At 43.2% G+C, this 18558-nt stretch overlaps 1 protein-coding gene across 1 annotated transcript in view; it reads left to right on the top strand.

The window, feature by feature from the left end:
- The window catches only part of LOC124009394 (TGF-beta receptor type-1-like), a 51650-nt gene that overhangs the window by 21216 nt on the left and 11876 nt on the right, over positions 1 to 18558 (top strand). Inside the window, exons 2-3 of the mRNA XM_046321188.1 lie at positions 15553 to 15807; positions 17205 to 17441. Coding sequence (XP_046177144.1) covers positions 15553 to 15807; positions 17205 to 17441 — 492 coding nt within the window. The remainder of the gene's footprint in view (positions 1 to 15552; positions 15808 to 17204; positions 17442 to 18558) is intronic.

Here is an 18558-nt window from a genome sequence, read left to right as displayed (position 1 = left end):
AACTCGCCCATTATTTCAATACATGCTCCAAACCGTTTAGTGGTTATACTATCCATTTTACCGGAGCTTATATAATTTTTATTTCTATGGCAGATTTGCGGCCGCAATTTTGATAATGCAATGACATTTTGCTGCCCTATTTTGATAATGCATTAACACTTTTTTGGTTACTATATGATTCCATGTGTTACTTCATAGTTTGTCTTCACTATTATTCTACAATGTAGAAAATAGTAAAAATAAGGAAATATTAACCTTTTGCGTGTAGGTGGCAGTACCCATTGGAAACTGCCTATTTCTCAGCCCCAGAAACGAGAATATGCTATAATTGACAGCTTAGGATAGAAAACACTCTAAAGTTTCCAACACTGTAAAAATATTGTCTGTGAGTATAACAGGACTGATATTGCAGGCGAAAGCCTGAGGAAAATCCAATCAGGAAGTGCCTCTTATTTTGAAACCTATCTGTTCCTATGCATGCCTATCCTCCATTTAAAGGGATATCAACCAGATTCATTTTTCTATGGCTTCCCTAAGGTGTCAGTTTTTAGACATAGTTTCAGGCTTTTATGTTGAAAAATTAGCGTGAAAGATCACATTGCGTAAGTGGATAGGTGGGGGCTCTCAGAGTGAGTTTTGCGCTACAGAGTAAAGCGGCCATTATTCCTCCCGGGCCTATTGAAAAAGCTACACACCCGGTTGATATAGTATCGAATATATATTTTAAAAACAACCTGGGGATTGATTATAAAAAACGTTTGACATGTTTCTGTGGACATTATGGATGTTATTTGGAATATACGTCTGCGTTCTGGTGAACGCTCTTTGCTGTGGATTTCTGAACATAATGCGACAAACAAACGGAGATATTTTGGGTATAAAAATTATCTTTATGGAACAAAAGGAACATTTGTTGTGTAACTGGGAGTCTTTTGAGTGAAAACATCCGAAGATCAAAGGTAAACGATTAATTTGATTGCTTTTCTGATTTCGTTAGCTTAAACAAATTAAAATATTTTATATTTGAGATTCTTCAAAGTTGCCATCCTTTGCCTCTGACAGGTTTGCACACTAAAAGCTTCTTCAGGCTAGGCAACCTCCGGTGAAACTGGAGGGCGTGCAATTCAAAGAAATAATCATGAAAATGATGGATATTAAACATTTAGGAACATACTTCTTATATAGGTTAAAATATTAAATGTTTGTTAATCTAACTGCACTCTCCGATTTACAGTAGGATTTACAGCGAAAGCATGCCATGTAATTGTTTGAAGACGGTACCTCACATCAAAATATTTTTCCACCGGGCACGGGTTTCATAAATTCACAAATAGCAATTAGATATTCACTTACTTTTTCCAAATCTTCCTCCGATTTGTTATCCAAAGGGTCCCAGCTATAACATGTAGTGTCGTTTTGTTAGATAAAATCATTTTTACATCCCAAAAAGTCTGTTTAGGTGTGGCAATCAATTTGAGTAATCCACTCGTTCAACATGCCAAGATAGGATTCTGAAAATCTTATCAATCAAGTCAAAATACGTTTCTATTAAATCCTCAGGTACTATAAAATGTCATTCAACTATAATATTTTATACGGAAAGAAGTATGTTCAATAGGAAAATGATATTAGCAGGTGTGTCCTCTACCTCGTGTGAACATACACAAATTTCCAAGTCTGTGTCCCTGTACTAAAATTCAATATTCTTCCTTGTTTTAAGCCTGAAACCTTGAACATTGAGTACTGACACCCAGTGGAAGCCATAGGAATTGCATCCTGAGAGCTAGATTTCAGAATGCCCCTATACTTTCCATTGTAAGAGCATGGGCTTTTCTTTGGATTTTCTCCTACCATATCTATTGTGTTATAGTCTCCTACATTATTTTGTCTTCTTTCCAATGATACCAATTATATGCATATCCTGGCTACAGGTCCTGAGCAAAAGCAGTTTACTTTGAGTACGTCAGTCAGGCGGAAATTGAGTAAAGAGGACCCTAGCCCTAACAAGTTTTTTAAAAACTGAAGTGGTGCTCCCATAACTTTCATTACCTGGCTAAGGTTAGCAAGCTAGCTAGTTACACTGACAGCTGTCAGTCAGTGCCCCAGTTCTCTGCCACACATGGAATTCACCACAACATTCCCACCTTTATTTTTTCCCCACCTTTATTTAACCAGGTAGTCCAGTAGAGAACAAGTTCTCATTTACAACTGCAACCTGGCCAAGATAAGGCAAAGCAGTGCGACACAAACAACAACACAGTTGCACATGGAATAAACAAGCGTACAGTCAATAACACAAAAGAAAGTCTATATACAGGGTGTGCAAATGGCGTGAGGAGCTAAGGCAATAAATAGGCCATAAATAGGCAAAGTAATTACAATTTAGGAAATGAACACTGGAGTGATAGATGTGCAGATGATTCTGTGCAAGTTGAAATACTGGTGTGCAAAAGAGCATAAAAGTAAATAAAAACAATATGGGGATGAGGGTAGGTAGATTGGTTGGGCTATGTACAGCTGCAGTGATCGATTAGCTGCTCAGATAGCTGATGTTTAAAGTTAGTGAGGGATATAAGTCTCCAGCTTCAGCGATTTTTGCAATTTGTTCCAGTCATTGGCAGCAGAGAACTGGAAGGAAAGGAGGAGGTATTGGAGGTATAGGAGGTATTGGCTTTGGGGATGACCAGTGAGATATACCTAGTGGAGTGCGTGCTACGGGTGGGTGTTGTTATCGTGACCAGTGAACTGAGATAAGGCGGAGCTTTACCTAGCATAGACTTATAGATGACCTAGAGCCAGTGGGTCTGGCGATGAATATGTAGCAAGGGCCAGCCGACTAGACCATACAGGTCGCAGTGGTGGGTGGTACATGGGGCTTTGGTGACACGGATGGCACTGTGATAGACCTCATCCAGTTTGCTGAGTAATGTGTTGGAGACTTTTGTAAATGACATCGCTGAAGTCGAGGATCGGTAGGATAGTCAGTTTTACGAGGGTATGTTTGGCGGCGTGAGTGAAGGAGGCTTTGTTGTGAATTAGGAAGCTGATTCTAGATTTTATTTTGGATTGGAGATGCTTAATATGAGTCTGGAAGGAGAGTTTACAGTCAAGCCTGATACCTAGGTATTTGTAGTTGTCCACATATTATTAGTCAGAACCATCCAGAGTAGTGAACTACTCTCGGGCGGGCGGTTGCGGATAGGGAACAGTTGAAGAGCATGCATTTAGTTTTACTAGCATTTAAGAGATGTTGGAGGCCACGGAAGGAGAGTTGTATGGCATTGAAGCTTGTCTGGAGGTTAGTTAACAGTGTCCAAAGAAGCTACATCATTGATATATACAGAGAAAAGAGTCGGCCCGAGAATTGAACCCCGTGGCACCCCATAGAGTCTGCCAGAGGTCCGGACAACAGGCCCTCCGATTTGACACACTGAACTCTGTCTGAGAAGTATTTGGTAAACCAGGCGAGGCAGTCATTTGAGAAACCAAGGCTGTTCAGTCTGCCGTTAAGAACACAGTGATTGACAGAGTCGAAAGCCTTGGCCAGGTCGATGGAGACGGCTGAACAGTACTGTCTTTTATTGTTTAGTGATATCGTTTAGTATCTTGAGCGTGGCTGAGGTATACCCGTGATCAAATCAAATCAAATCAAATCAAATTTATTTATATAGCCCTTCGTACATCAGCTGATATCTCAAAGTGCTGTACAGAAACCCAGCCTAAAACCCCAAACAGCAAACAATGCAGGTGTAAAAGCACGGTGGCTAGGAAAAACTCCCTAGAAAGGCCAAAACCTAGGAAGAAACCTAGAGAGGAACCGGGCTATGTGGGGTGGCCAGTCCTCTTCTGGCTGTGCCGGGTAGAGATTATAACAGAACATGACCAAGATGTTCAAATGTTCCTAAATGACCAGCATGGTCAAATAATAATAAGGCAGAACAGTTGAAACTGGAGCAGCAGCACAGTCAGGTGGACTGGGGACAGCAAGGAGCCATCATGTCAGGTAGTCCTGGGGCACGGTCCTAGGGCTCAGGTCCTCCGAGAGAGAGAAAGAAAGAGAGAATTAGAGAGAGCATATGTGGGGTGGCCAGTCCTCTTCTGGCTGTGCCGGGTGGAGATTATAACAGAACGTGGCCAAGATGTTCAAATGTTCATAAATGACCAGCATGGTTGAATAATAGTAAGGCAGAACAGTTGAAACTGGAGCAGGAGCATGGCCAGGTGGACTGGGGACAGCAAGGAGTCCTCATGTCAGGTAGTCCTGGGACATGGTCCTAGGGCCCAGGCCAGTTGAAACTGGAGCAGCAGCATGGCCAGGTGGACTGGGGACAGCAAGGAGTCATCATGTCAGGTAGTCCTGGGGCATGGTCCTAGGGCTCAGGTCCTCCGAGAGAGAGAAAGAAAGAGAGAAGGAGAGAATTAGAGAACGCACACTTAGATTTACACAGGACACCGAATAGGACAGGAGAAGTACTCCAGATAAACAAACTGACCCTAGCCCCCGACACATAAACTACTGCAGCATAAATACTGGAGGCTGAGACAGGAGGGGTCAGGAGACACTGTGGCCCCATCCGAGGACACCCCGGACAGGGCCAAACAGGAAGGATATAACCCCACCCACTTTGCCAAAGCACAGCCCCCACACCACTAGAGGGAAATCTTCAACCACCAACTTACCATCCTGAGACAAGGCCGAGTATAGCCCACAAAGATCTCCGACACGGTACAACCCAAGGGGGGGGACCCAGACAGGCCGACCACAACAGTGAATCAACCCACCCAGGTGACGCACCCCCAGGGACGGCACGAGAGAGCCCCAGCAAGCCAGTGACTCAGCCCCGTAACAGGGTTAGAGGCAGAGAATCCCAGTGGAAAAAGGGGAACCGGCCAGGCAGAGACAGCAAGGGCGGTTCGTTGCTCCAGAGCCTTTCCGTTCACCTTCCCACTCCTGGGCCAGACTACACTCAATCATATGACCCACTGAAGAGATGAGTCTTCAGTAAAGACTTAAAGGTTGAGACCGAGTTTGCGTCTCTGACATGGGTAGGCAGACCGTTCCATAAAAATGGAGCTCTATAGGAGAAAGCCCTGCCTCCAGCTGTTTGCTTAGAAATTCTAGGGACAATTAGGAGGCCTGCGTCTTGTGACCGTAGCGTACGTGTAGGTATGTACGGCAGGACCAAATCAGAGAGGTAGGTAGGAGCAAGCCCATGTAATGCTTTGTAGGTTAGCAGTAAAACCTTGAAATCAGCCCTTGCTTTGACAGGAAGCCAGTGTAGAGAGGCTAGCACTGGAGTAATATGATCAAATTTTTTGGTTCTAGTCAGGATTCTAGCAGCCGTATTTAGCACTAACTGAAGTTTATTTAGTGCTTTATCCGGGTAGCCGGAAAATAGAGCATTGCAGTAGTCTAACCTAGAAGTGACAAAAGCATGGATTAATTTTTCTGCATCATTTTTGGACAGAAAGTTTCTGATTTTTGCAATGTTACGTAGATGGAAAAAAGCTGTCCTCGAAATGGTCTTGATATGTTCTTCAAAAGAGAGATCAGGGTCCAGAGTAACGCCGAAAGAAGAACGGTGGGATTCAAAATGGTCAGTGATCTGTTTATTAACTTGGCTTTTGAATTCTTTGGAAAGGCAGGGCAGGATGGATATAGGACTATAACAGTTTGGGTCTAGAGTGTCGCCCCCTTTGAAGAGGGGGATGACCGCGGCAGCTTTCCAATCTTTAGGGATCTCGGATGATACAAAATAGGTTGAACAGACTGGTAATAGGGGTTGCAACAATGGCGGCGGATAATTTTTTAAAGAGAGGGTCCAGATTGTCTAGCCCAGCTGATTTGTACGGGTCCAGATTTTGCAGCTTATTGCTTATGCTTATTGAAATTTGCGATTATCGTGGATTTATCGGTTTCCTAGCCTTCCAGCTGCAGTGGGCGGACCTTTTTGGAGTTCGAGCTACAGGATGCAAATTTCTGTTTGAAAAGCTAGCCTTTGTTTTCCTGACTGACTGCGTGTATTGGTTCCTGACTTCCCTGAAAAGTTGCATATCGCAGGGACTATTCGATGCTTGTGCAGTCAGCCACAGGATGATTTTGTGCTGGTCGAGGGCAGTCAGGTCTGAAGTGAACCAAGGGCTATATCTGTTCTTAGTTCTATATTTTTTTGAAAGGGGCATGCTCATTTAAGATGGTGAGGAAATTACTTTTAAAGACCGACCAGGCATCCTCTACCAATGGGATAAGGTCAATATCCTTCCAGGATACCCGGGCCATGTCGATTTAGAAAGGACTGCTCGCAGAAGTGTTTTAAGGAGTGTTTGACAGTGATGAGGGGTGTCCGTTTGACTGCGGATCCATAGCGAATGCAGGCAATGAGGTAGTGATCGCTGAGATCCTGATTTGAAAACTGCAGAGGTGTATTTGGAGGGCAAGTTGGTCAGGATAATATCTAAGAGTGCCCATGTTTATGGATTTAGGGTTGTACCTGGTGGGTTCCATGATCATTTCAGTGAGATTGAGGACATCTAGCTTAGATTGTAGGACTGCCGGAGTGTTAAACATGTCCAGTTTAGGTCACCTAACAGAACAAACTCTGAAGATTGATGGGGGGCAATCAATTCACATATGGTGTACAGGGCACAGCTGGGAGCTGAGGTGGGCCTATAACGGGTGACAACAGGGAGACTTATTTCTGGAAAGATTCATTTTTAAAAGTAGAAGCTCGAACTGTTTGGGCATAGTCCTGGAAAGTAAGCCTGCAAAGTTCTGTCAATCTCTGCAGTAGCTTGCAACTCCTCCCCCTTTTGGCAGTTCTATCTTGACGGAAAATGTTGTAGTTGGGGATGGAAATCTCAGAATTTTTGGTGGCCTTCCTAAGCCAGACACGGCAAGGACATCAGGGTTGGTGGACTGCTAAAGAAGTGAGTAAAACAAACTTAGGGAGGAGGCTTCTGATGTTAACATGCATGAACCCAAGGCTTTTACGGTTACTGAAGTCAATAAAAGAGAGCACCTGGGGACACGCAGGGCCTGGGTTAACCTCCACATCACCCGAGGAACAGAGGGAAGAGTAGGATGAGGGTATGGATAAAGGCTATCAAAACTGGTCGTCTAATGCGTTGGGGACAGAGAATAAAAGTAGCAGATTTCTGGGCGTGGTAGGATAGATTCAGGACATAATGTACAGACGGGTATGGTAGGGTGCAGGTACAGTGGAGGTAAACCTAGGCATTGAGTGACGATAAGAGAGGTTGCATCTCTGGATGCACTAGTTATGCTGGGTGAGGTCACCACGTGTGGGAGATGGGACAAAAGAGGTATCTGAGGCATGTTGAGTGAAACTAGGGGCTCCGCAGCACACTAAAACAATGATAACTATCCTAAACAACAGTATACAACGCATATTGACATTAGAGAGAGGCATAAAGCAATCACAGGTGTTGATTGGGAGAGCTAGCTAAGACAATGGGTACGACAACAACAGCTAATCAGCTAAGACAACAGCAACAGGTAAAATGGCGATAAATTGGCAGAGAGGGTCAGTTAACTACACACAGGGCCTGAGTTTGAGGCTGGGGCCGACAGAAAACAAAAATAAACTAAATGTATTACCGTGATGTCTGCTCCGATGTCCGGCAAAGGCCGGTTGAGGGCACAACGAATGTAATTACGTCGGCAGACCAGTCGTGATGGAACGGTGGGGCTCCGTGTTGACAAAGGGTCCAGGCCAGTTGGCAAACTAGGTATTGTAGCCAGAGTAATTTAGTTTGCCAGCCGGGAGATGTGCCTGGCTCGCGGTTAACTGGTGCTAGCTTCGGGACATGAGCGTTAGCCACTATAGCCACCCGGTAGCAGCGATGATTCGATGCAAAGGTCCAGAGCTTACGGCAAGAATCCAGTGGAGTAGTGGATTCTAGTCGTGCTAGTGAAGAGCTCAGCTGTGTAGCTGAGTGATCACTGAGCATGCCGGCAGGTGGACCTGGCTCAAAGCTAGCTTCAGGGCTGGGCCTCTCGGTGGCAGCTAGCTAGCTGTGAAGATCAGGGGTAATGGTCCAGGGCTTACGGCAGGACTCCGGTGTTGTAGTGGAGAAAACAGTCCGATACTGGCAGGCTGTCAAGTATTATCCAGGCTAAAAGCGGCTGGTGTCTGTGCAAAAGGTAAAGGCCGCTAGCAGTGGCAAACAATTACTAAATTGCTAGTAGCAGGTTAGCTTCTGATGGAGGTTCTGGCTATGAGGTTTAAAAATATCAGATCCGTTTCACATTGGGTGAGGCGGGTTGCCGGAAGGTATGTTTAATTAAAAAATATATATGTATTAACAGCCTGCATCAGTCTTCGAGGTGGAACCTAAATGAGAATTTCTGCTCTGACAGGAATTGCTTGAAATTTGTGCGGCAACTTCCTCTGAAGGTGGGCCTTTTTAACTTCAAAGTAGGTAAGTAGCCTTACCTGGCAGAATGATATCATGATTATTTTCATGAATCCAGTGGGTATTTGATTTGCAGACTCTGCCAACACGTGCACTACAAAAACACAGCTAAACAGCCTCTTGCTAGGTGTGCATTTTAATCTTATATTTTTCCAGACCTCAGTGGTCATCTGATTGTGTAAACATTGTTGAGGACTTAGAACATCCAATTTTGTTGTTTTTCTATTATTATGAAATTATATACATGTTTTGTTACTTAACTGGAAAAAAAATAAACATAAAAAAATAAAGATAATGTGGGCTATTTACTTCATTTATCTGTTTTAATAAAATGCATAATCTGAATAACAAACCATGGTGGCAAAAGCTGTAAATAAGACGTTGGTTTCAAGAGAAGACATGTTAAAGGTTTAACAGGGGATGCCTGGCTGTCTACTTTTTTGGGGGGCTACTCTATGTACTTGTGGAAAACACTAAGCTGTATAGGATGAGCCATGACTAGAATATAGTATATACATATAAAGTGTTAAAAGTTTATTAAAGAGATGAGTGTTCAATGACTGTGTATAGTGCCGTGACCCATGTCACCATAAATGATACTTTTGAATAATCTGTCCATAGAACATTCTTTCAAGAGTCTTGATGTTCTTCCAGGTGCTTTTAGGTAAACTTGAGTCAACTTTTTGGATGACATGGGTCCCCTCATGCCAATAGTCAAGCATGATGGTGTTAGTGTGATGGTGTGGGGATGCTCTGCTGCCTCAGGACCTGGATGACTTGCCTTAATTAAAGGAACCATGAATTCTGCTCTGCATCAGAGAATTCTACAGGAGAATGTCAGGCCGTCCGTCTGTGAGCTGAAGCTGAAGCGCAGCTGGGTCATGCAGCAAGACAATAATCCAAAACACACAATCAAGTCTACATGAAATTGCCTTAAAAGCAACACATTTTACGTTTTGGAATGGCCTAGTCAAAGTCCTGACCTAATTCCAATTGAGATGTTGTGGCATTTCATGCTTGAAAACCCACAAATGTCGCTGAGTTAAAGCAGTTCTGCATGCAAGAGTGGGCCAAAATTCCTCCATAGTCATTGCAGCTCCCAAGTGGCGCAGCGGTCTAAGTCACTGCATCTGAGTGCTAGAGGCTTCACTACAGACCCTGGTTTGAATCCAGGCTGTATCACAACTGGCCGTGTTTGGGAATCCCATAGGGCGGTACGTAATTGGCCCAGCATCGTTAGGGTTTGGCCGTAGTAGGCCATCATTGTAAATAAGAATTAGTTCTTAACTGGCTTGCCTAGTTCATAAATAAAAAAAATGTGGCACAACCAGTTATTGAGTGTAAGGGGGTAATTGCTTTTTCACACAGGGTGTTGCTCAACTTCTGTTAATTTAATAAATAAAATGGGTTATTTGTAAACTCAAGTTCCCTTTTTCTAATATTAGCTTTTGGTTGAAGATCTGATTCAGTATCAAAAATATGCAAAAATAGAGAAAATCAGAAAGGGGGCAAATACTTTTTCACTGTACTGTACATAGGACAGCAGTCTCTAAGTTGCAAGGTAGAGTATCTGGTGGTAGCTGGCTAGTGTCCTTAGTGTGTCTGTTGTCCACTGTTTAGGGCCCCTGAAGTGTTCTCTTGGACCTTAGAGAATCATTTTCCAACAAGGCCAATGACTATTAAAACCTTTTGTGACTAGGGGGCAGTATTTTCATTTTTGGAAAAATAACGTTCCCGTAGTAAACAGGATATTTTGTCAGGACAAGATGCTAGAATATGCATATAATTGACAGCGTTGGATAGAAAACACTCTAAAGTTTCCAAAACTGTAAAAATATTGTCTGTGAGTATAACAGAACTGATATTGCAGGCGAAAGCCTGAGAAAAATCCAATCCGGAAGTGCTTCATGTTTTGAAAGCGCTTGCGTTCCAATGCGTCCCTATTGAGCAGTGAATGCTATGCTAGGCTATCGATAAACTTACACAAATGCTTGTCTAGCTTTGGCTGTAAAGCGTATTTTGAACATCTGAGATGACAGGGTGATTAACAAAAGGCTAAGCTGTGTCTCAATATATTTCACTTGTGATTTTCATGAATAGGAATATTTTCTAGGAACATTTATGTCCGTTGCGTTATGCTAATTAGTGTCAGTCGATGATTACGCTCCCTCATGCGGGATGGGGAGTCACTAGAGGTAGAGCTGCTGCAGCAACAGGGACCTTGGCTCTACAGGCCCTACCTCACCCCTCAGCTGGTGGAGACGTCTCGCATACCTTTCCTTTCACTTCCGCTCTCTTACCGCTCCCCACTCCATAATTTCCTCTGGCTGTGTGCTTACACCCAGGCATTTCCATCTGTCTCTCTGTGCTCCAACCTGCTGCTGCTCGCAATCAATTTTCTTTTCTCTCTTAAAGCCTTTTAGTGATTCCATATGAAACCAGGACAACAAAAAAATACTATGTTTTTGAGGATTTTCACAAAATTGTATCCATAGGATGGAAATAGTTATCAAAGTTTGCATATTTACATTTGGCATATTTCTATTTTTGGCCTTACCCAGGCTTCCTTTTTAAAGCTGCAATATATAACTTTTAGGGTAACCTGACCAAATTTGCTTAGAAATGTGAATTATAGATCTGTCATTCTCATTGAAAGCAACTCTAAGAAGTTGTAGATCTGTTCTATGTGCAATATTTATTTCTACACTTCCATTGCTGAATTTTTGTTTTTGCATCTTCTACTTTCTGTTTTGTACACCAGCTTAAAACAACTGGAAGTTCAATTTTCCGCTTATGGAAAATATATTTCACAGCGTTTTACAATTATTCTTTACACTATACTTGCTTGTTTGGTCACAAACTGAAATTAAGCGAACTGTTCTAATTTTAGCAACAAGGAAATGGCAGAGCAATTTCTGCACACATATACACACACATTTTTTTCTGTATGAAATGGGATGTAACAAAAACATGTGCAGATATTCCAACCTGGAACTTTGATATGACTGTGGAGGTATAATATAAAAACAATTTTGATTTGGCATATTTTGTTTTTCATGTTTCTATATTTCTATATTCATAAATTTAATGTAAAATATTTTGTTTTACTGATCTCAAACGGAGCATACAGTAATATGGCACATATGAGCTTTTTAGCACCTACAGATGAAGCATTATGGAGTCTTACAGGAGGCCTGGGTAAGGCCAAAATGCCATAAATATGCCAACTTTGATGAATTATTTCTCTATTATGATTTTAGCTATGTCAACAATTCTTCCTCCAAAGGACCATTCTATGGATCCAATTTTGTGGGGAAAAAATGTGTCCTTGTTTTGTATGGAATTATTTTTTAGTGATAAATGCAGGCAGTGGGTGAATTGGGTTGTCATTTTTTGAGGAATCCTGCTGGTATTGGGTTTTGTTCATTGTGTGTTTTGGAGTTAAATCATTTTTAGTGATGCTGTCACTGAGTTGTAGTGATTATCCTGTCCCAGTGAAGCTGTCAATCATCCTTCTCTATAGATTTTGGAAGATTATGTTCCTGCCTATTGGCAGGCCTTGCTCTCTCTGGCTTGGGGGCAGGGTAGTGGGTGCCGGCGTTGCCAGTGGTGCTGTCTGATACTGTTAGGCCTTATGGCCGTCTGTCTGTCAGTCATCCTGCTCCCAAGCCATGTCACGCCACCCACAGCCTCAGGTATGCCTCCAGAATATAAGGGGAGCAGGAGAGCGATTGTAAGACCATCAAGGCTGCAGGTGCCTGAGGGGAAATGAACAGGCAATCATCCACTCCTCTCATTCCCTTTAGCTCTGATCTCTCTCCGGTTTCTTATGCTGATCACAGTATTACAACGACCATACTGATGAGCTTTTCCAATGCTCTGTTTCCTATGAGAACACCTCCTAGAGAACCGTTGTTTCTTTGTCCTCCTGTTCTTTATGTATTGTCTTGGCTCTATTCTGCTGTAGCCTCCCCTGTAATCCTCATGTACAGTGTGTCCAGTAGACGTTTTCTCTCCGTCTGCAGGTCTCTAGATTGTAAAAGTCTAGTTCTACCTTGGGTTTCGTTTCATTCCACCATTGAGATATAAATAGGGTGTTCTTATTCTATGGTTTCTATGATGATTGGATGGCACAGTGGGGGCTTCAGTTCTATGCCATTCGGTTATATGGAGCAACTCACTCTGTCTGCCAAGCCCACTGTCTTGACTGTTACATATGTGAATCTCCAATACCAGCTACCTTTTTGTAAACAGTAGGAAAGATGGGCTACTTTGAAGCTAGAAAGCAGCTCCGTAAAGAGATATTTTGATGCTAGTCACCTTTTTCTGATCTTTTGGTGCTTTTCAGCTGCTTGCTTTGAAGTGTAACTCGTTTTGATCAGCGCTGACACCAGGGTTGTCAAAACATTAGCGGTACCTTTCCATCTATTGATTGGCCAGACAGGTTTAAGCTCCTGTCACTGCTGATAGAGAATTGATTGGCCAGAAATACAGATAGAGGACAAGCCGTGGGAGAGAATAAGGAGTATTTGACTGATTTGTCTAATAACCCCTAGAGATTGGGTAAGTAAGGTGGTTGTGGGGGAGTGAAAGAACCAAAGCAAGGAATGCAGAGTGGAAGGAAGGAGTTTGGAGGAAGGAAGGAGAAGCTGGCTGGTGATTACAGTAAATGATGGTATGTGGAGAGGCCAGGCCATTCACGAATGAATTAGGCAAGCACTCTAGGCAGCGATACTTAGAGCGACTTGGAGTACCTGCCACCTCATTCGTATCGGTCTCCTGGGGGCCTGCCTGTTCCAATGGACTGGTTGCATCCCAAATGGTACCATATTTCTCCATAGTCCACTACTTTTGACCAGGGCCCGTATGAGGGAATGTCAAGACATTTTAGGATGAAGTGGGACTCAGCGAGCCATGCAGGGTTCATCCTCATTCCTCACACCGCCCTGGATGTGTGATAATGATCACACCAATTTAGAGGCTACATGGCATTTGTAGGACATGCATGCAGGCCAAATCAAGCGGAGTTGGCTGTGCTGGATAAATTTCTTTGCATGCTCTAGGCCTGTGTTTCAATTAGATGTTGAAGGCTATGCGTGATCCTCAAAAAGCTCCTTTGTTAAATAGTTGAAGGTCTATAGTACAGAACCCAATATTTATTGAAACCCAACTCCCCTGTGAATCTCTTTCATATAATGGCACAATGTTAAGCGTTTGATAAATGGATCGAAAAAAGCAATTTTGAAGAAAAAAACGACTTATCCTAACTTTTCTCTTTTGGGCTTGGAGATTTAGGTCGATACTTCTGTTTTTATGTTTTCAGCAGTCTCTGCCAAGCAGATGGAGAGAGCAGTAGATAGATGGATGCTTCAGTCAGTGCTACAGGATAAATGATTAGACTGCCCCTGCCAATTTTCTCTCACAAACAACTCTCCTCTCCTGACTCTCTCTGCAGTACTCCTGCCATTACAGCTCCCTCTCAAGTCCCTACCCCAGATCCTCTCTCTAAGAATGCAGCAGAGTTCATTTACGGATAGTGTTCCTTTAATGGCCGCCCTCTCTCTCCCTCCCTGGGCTCGTTTCAAGCCAGAGGTCTAGAGGTCCGTCTAGACTTCCTGCTGTCCCACACTGCTTTAATTGTAGCCTGTGGTTTGGTGAGAGGCCGTTCTAGGTTGGGCATCCAGTGTGTGTGTCTGTGTATTTTGTGCGTGCCTTTGCGGTGTGTGTAGTGTGTCTAGCCTACACAGTAAATTTGCAAGTGTCAGTCTTGGTTTTAAGATACAGTAAGTGTTCTGAGTGATTCTAGTGGGGTTAACACCAGTGAAATTGAAATTGACACGTTATTTGAATCCCAGTGGAATCACCTCTGCGTGGTGGTGTTACTCGACTGTGTTGAGTTAATTTCCGTTAACTCTTTGACTATATATATTATACATTTCATTATAGCCAGCATATTGTGACTTGCAGGTCTGATGTGGCTCATTCAAACACATTCACTTGGGCAGAATTTATTGAACGCAACCACCATCATGTCTCTGTCACTATCAAATACAGTTATGGGTGACACAGCTATCGCTCACATTCATTCAAAAGGCATACTGGGAAATACGCAAATAAGCCCCCCCCCAAAAAAAAACTAAATATGTTTTGGCCTAACACTGTGTATGTAACAAGTGTACCAGCATCAACTTTAATAGCCATGGTGTTAGGGACCAACACTATAGTAGGGTTGTTAGTTTGTCAACACTTTGTAAAGTGTTAGTTTAACACTATTTTGGTGGTTCATATATAATTTCTAAGAAAGTGTTACATTTTAACACTGTGGATGTTAAGATTCGGATCTCAAATTTGCTGTGTATGTAAGATCACAGGAGCTGAGTCACTTGCTGCAAGCTGGGTGTAGTGCTAGGTCAACTACATCTGGCTTGTGTTGGCTGCAGCTCTGCATGATCTATACACACCCCTCTCCCAGCCATCCCTGTGTAACCTGAGCTATGGGGCCAAAGGCTGACCAATAACAACTCTCTAGTCTGGATTCTCCTGTTGCTGTGAAGGCATTAGCAAGTCTTTCCTTCTAGGGTAACACACAACGCACATAATTTTGATCTAGCCTTCATCTGCCGATTGTTCAGTGTTTTAGTGACACCCCTCTGTAGACGTCTGACTGATGCCATTTTTCACCTGATTCTACATGTAAAATTGTTGCTCACTCGCCTCACAAATTATGTTCAGAAGACCTGAGGTGCTAATTCCTCTCGGCCAGAAACCGCTATTGGTGTGCCTGAGCCCTTACTGTGTTCTATGGTGTCTTCAGTTGCAACCCAGTATCAACCACATTGTGTACTTACAAACCACATCCACTCTTATCACATTTATCCTGCAATTACTGCTCTGAAAGAACATCCCTACCTGTTGTGCACTAAGAGTGACAATTTTCATATGACAGAACTGGTGCATATTCCAGACAAAATGTTAATGTGTTGACTTGGCTATGCGTTTCTTTATTATCAGATGTACTTCTTCCTTTTATCAGAACAAGAACTTCTTTCTTTTTACCAGATTTTGTTTCTATATTCTGTATATTCACTAAAACCCATCCCCTTTCTCCTCTCTCAGCGTTGCAGTGCGACTGCCAGTGGTGTAGTAACAGTACCTGCTACACGGATGGCCTGTGCTTTGTGTCCTTTGTCAAGTCGGGCAGTAAGATGGTGGCACAGGGGAGCAGGTGTTTACTGGAAGCAGACCTCATCCCTAAAGACAGGCCGTTCTTCTGCGCCCCTTCCAAGAAGGAGAACACTGGTGTTGTCCCTGTCTGCTGCAACAGAGACATGTGTAACAAAGACCTCAACCCAGAAGACTACTCAGAGACATGTAAGTGTCTGATATGTCTCAGGTCTCTATCATCTTTCACATGCATGCCATGTCCTAAATTGGATACTAGCTCATAGGCAATTACCTAATGTGCAGTGCATCTGTGTAGATCTGAAAGGAGGAAGTCATAATATGAAAATGTTGCCCATTATATTACCATATACTTTCCTAATCATTTCAGATGTACAAAAAAATGTTTTGGGGGTAGGTGCTAGGTGTATATATGTGGTACTGGGTGACTCAATCTAAACAGCGAAGCAGAGAACTGACGGCGAGACAATATATTTCTAAAGCATGTTTGATCCTCCATTCACTATTCTACAACGTCTCCTGCACAAAGCATTCCCTGTACTTTCAAGGACCATGGACCTTGAAAATATGTCACAGAATTGTCTGTGTTACTGTGTGTGTGCGCGCGCTGCATAAGTACAATTGAATCTTTCCCCCATCCTGCTCCTCTTTCAGTTTCTGTCACCTGCTTTTTGAAATATGAACCCATACATACAGGCCACAGGCCCAAGTCATTTTTCAGCTCGGATTTATTGGATGTTAGGTCATTTTTATAAGAACAGGAGGTGATTGTGTTAGTGATATTATTCTCCCAGCAACAACCCATGTTTCTTCATGAGTTATTTACTTTCTCCCCGCAAGGCTCTTCCTGTTTCTTTTTCTAGCACTCTCACTCATGCGGGAGAGTCACAATTACAATTTATAAACCCAGTATCCTGGACACGGACACACATTCCATTGAACACGCATTTTAGTTTAAGACCGTCTTAATCTGTGTTCGGGAAAGTGGCACTATATGTCACTGAATATATCTGAAGCAATGTTTCTGCTTGGACGCGCTGTCTGTCGGGTTCTGCTCTTGTGGTCAGAAAGAAGCACCTCACTGCCCCCATTCTTGATCATGGGTCTGGAACTGCCTCCATGCTGTGCTTCTCAGTATGGTAGTCATTAGATATCCTCTCTCACCATACTGTCATTCAGTAATAGCAAGGCCATTCTTAAGCTGTCCTCTGTGTGCAGCTGTGACTATTGGAAAGATTTGACAGGTTGCAGTCGCCAGGCAGTTGGATGATTTGAAAAGCTCCAGAAGGAACTTTTGATGCTTCATAATGGAATCCCACGACAGCTCTTATTCTGAGAGCTCAAAGTGTCTGACTTAAAGTTCCATTAATATTTGATCACCCTCAAGTTTCAGATCGCACTCCTCTGATTCTCAGCAAGTCAATTAGAGAAAGTCTAGCCAGTATCAGGAAATGCATTTCAATTTAAACCGGACTGTCGCAATGTTTTCAAAGGAACTCTTATCAGTTCCTGCTTTTTTTTATCACTGTCCCATGCATGTGTGTTAGTATGGCACAACACTAACCCCAGTCTCGTCCCCCCTCCAGTCCCCACAGCCCGTACCCCTCCACTGAGCCCAGTGACCCTGGCGGCCGTCATCGCGGGGCCGGTGTGTATGCTGTGTTTCGTGCTGCTACTGGTGTTCTATGTGTGCCACAGCCGCTCGATTATCCACCACCGCGTGCCCAACGAGGAAGACCCTGCCATGGACCACCCCTTCCTGGCTGACGGCCACACCCTCAAAAACCTCATCTACGACATGACCACCTCAGGCTCTGGATCAGGTGGGTTTTGTAGTTCTATGTACTACTGTACATTCATCACACCCTTTGGGAGATACGTTTTAAACAGATTGAGTTTAATGGAGGAGGTGTAGCATGCTCTACTATGGTACCGATAAAGCTTTGTACAAGATGTTCGGTTTTATCTTCGTACATATGTTCCTAAAAATTAACATAACGGTGTCCCTTCTCCCTACCAATGCAGTTTTCGCACCTCGGGGTGCTAGAATCTCCCTTAGGATAGATTTAAGTATATTCCATATATTTTAAGGTGGGATGCTATATCAGCCCAATGCACAAAGTCTGACTGTAGGCACTTTCAAATGACATTTACTGACAGGGTTATGTAAGTTGTTCTGAAAATGCCTAGAAGTTGTTTCTATAGAGCTGCAATACTGCCCGTGGGAACGCTTACAGTTTCTCATACTAAATGGGTTGTATAAAGAAGTTCTTCAATACTGTGGTTTTCTATGGAGCGGTCCGCAAGATGTAAATGAGAGCCAATAAGCTGCCGGAAATGTTCTTGGCTATGAATGTATCAGCGAATGATTGAGACCTGAGTGTTTCATCAGTAATACATCCGTTTAGCAGCCGGTGAGACTGGACAATCATTCAATCATGGAAACAGAATCGTATTAATCTAATTCAATCAGAAAAATAGAATTGTGGCCATCATTCCATAATGGCTGTAACATGAACTGGAGATGAAAAGTTATTCAGCAACTTGATATCAGCCTTCTATTGTTGGCGAGGTCGTGACAGTATTTGGTTTTTCTCTGCCCCGGCACCAACTTACTGGTTATTCGCTCTGCTCATTGAGTTTAATGTCCAGGTTGAAGAGAAGGTCAAATAATGCAGACCACCCATGCACCTGGAACTTGGGCAGAAGCACGCTCTAGAACAGGGTTTCCCAAACACCTCTCATGCCTCTCCCCCCAGGTGCACCTTTAGTTTTTTTGCCTTAGCAATACACTGTTGATTCAGATAATCAAGTAGTAATAGGGGGGAGTGGGAAACTGTCCTGCCCCCCCCCTAGTACTGAGGGCTCTAGACTGTTTTATATACATGTACGGTATACCAGGTGAAACCAGACAGACAGAGGACCTCCAAGGTACAGAAT

This window comes from Oncorhynchus gorbuscha, linkage group LG22 (assembly GCF_021184085.1).
Source record: "Oncorhynchus gorbuscha isolate QuinsamMale2020 ecotype Even-year linkage group LG22, OgorEven_v1.0, whole genome shotgun sequence".
NCBI classification, from domain to species: Eukaryota; Metazoa; Chordata; class Actinopteri; order Salmoniformes; family Salmonidae; genus Oncorhynchus; species Oncorhynchus gorbuscha.
Note: the sequence above shows the minus strand (reverse complement) of the source record. Positions and strands in the feature narration are given on the sequence as shown.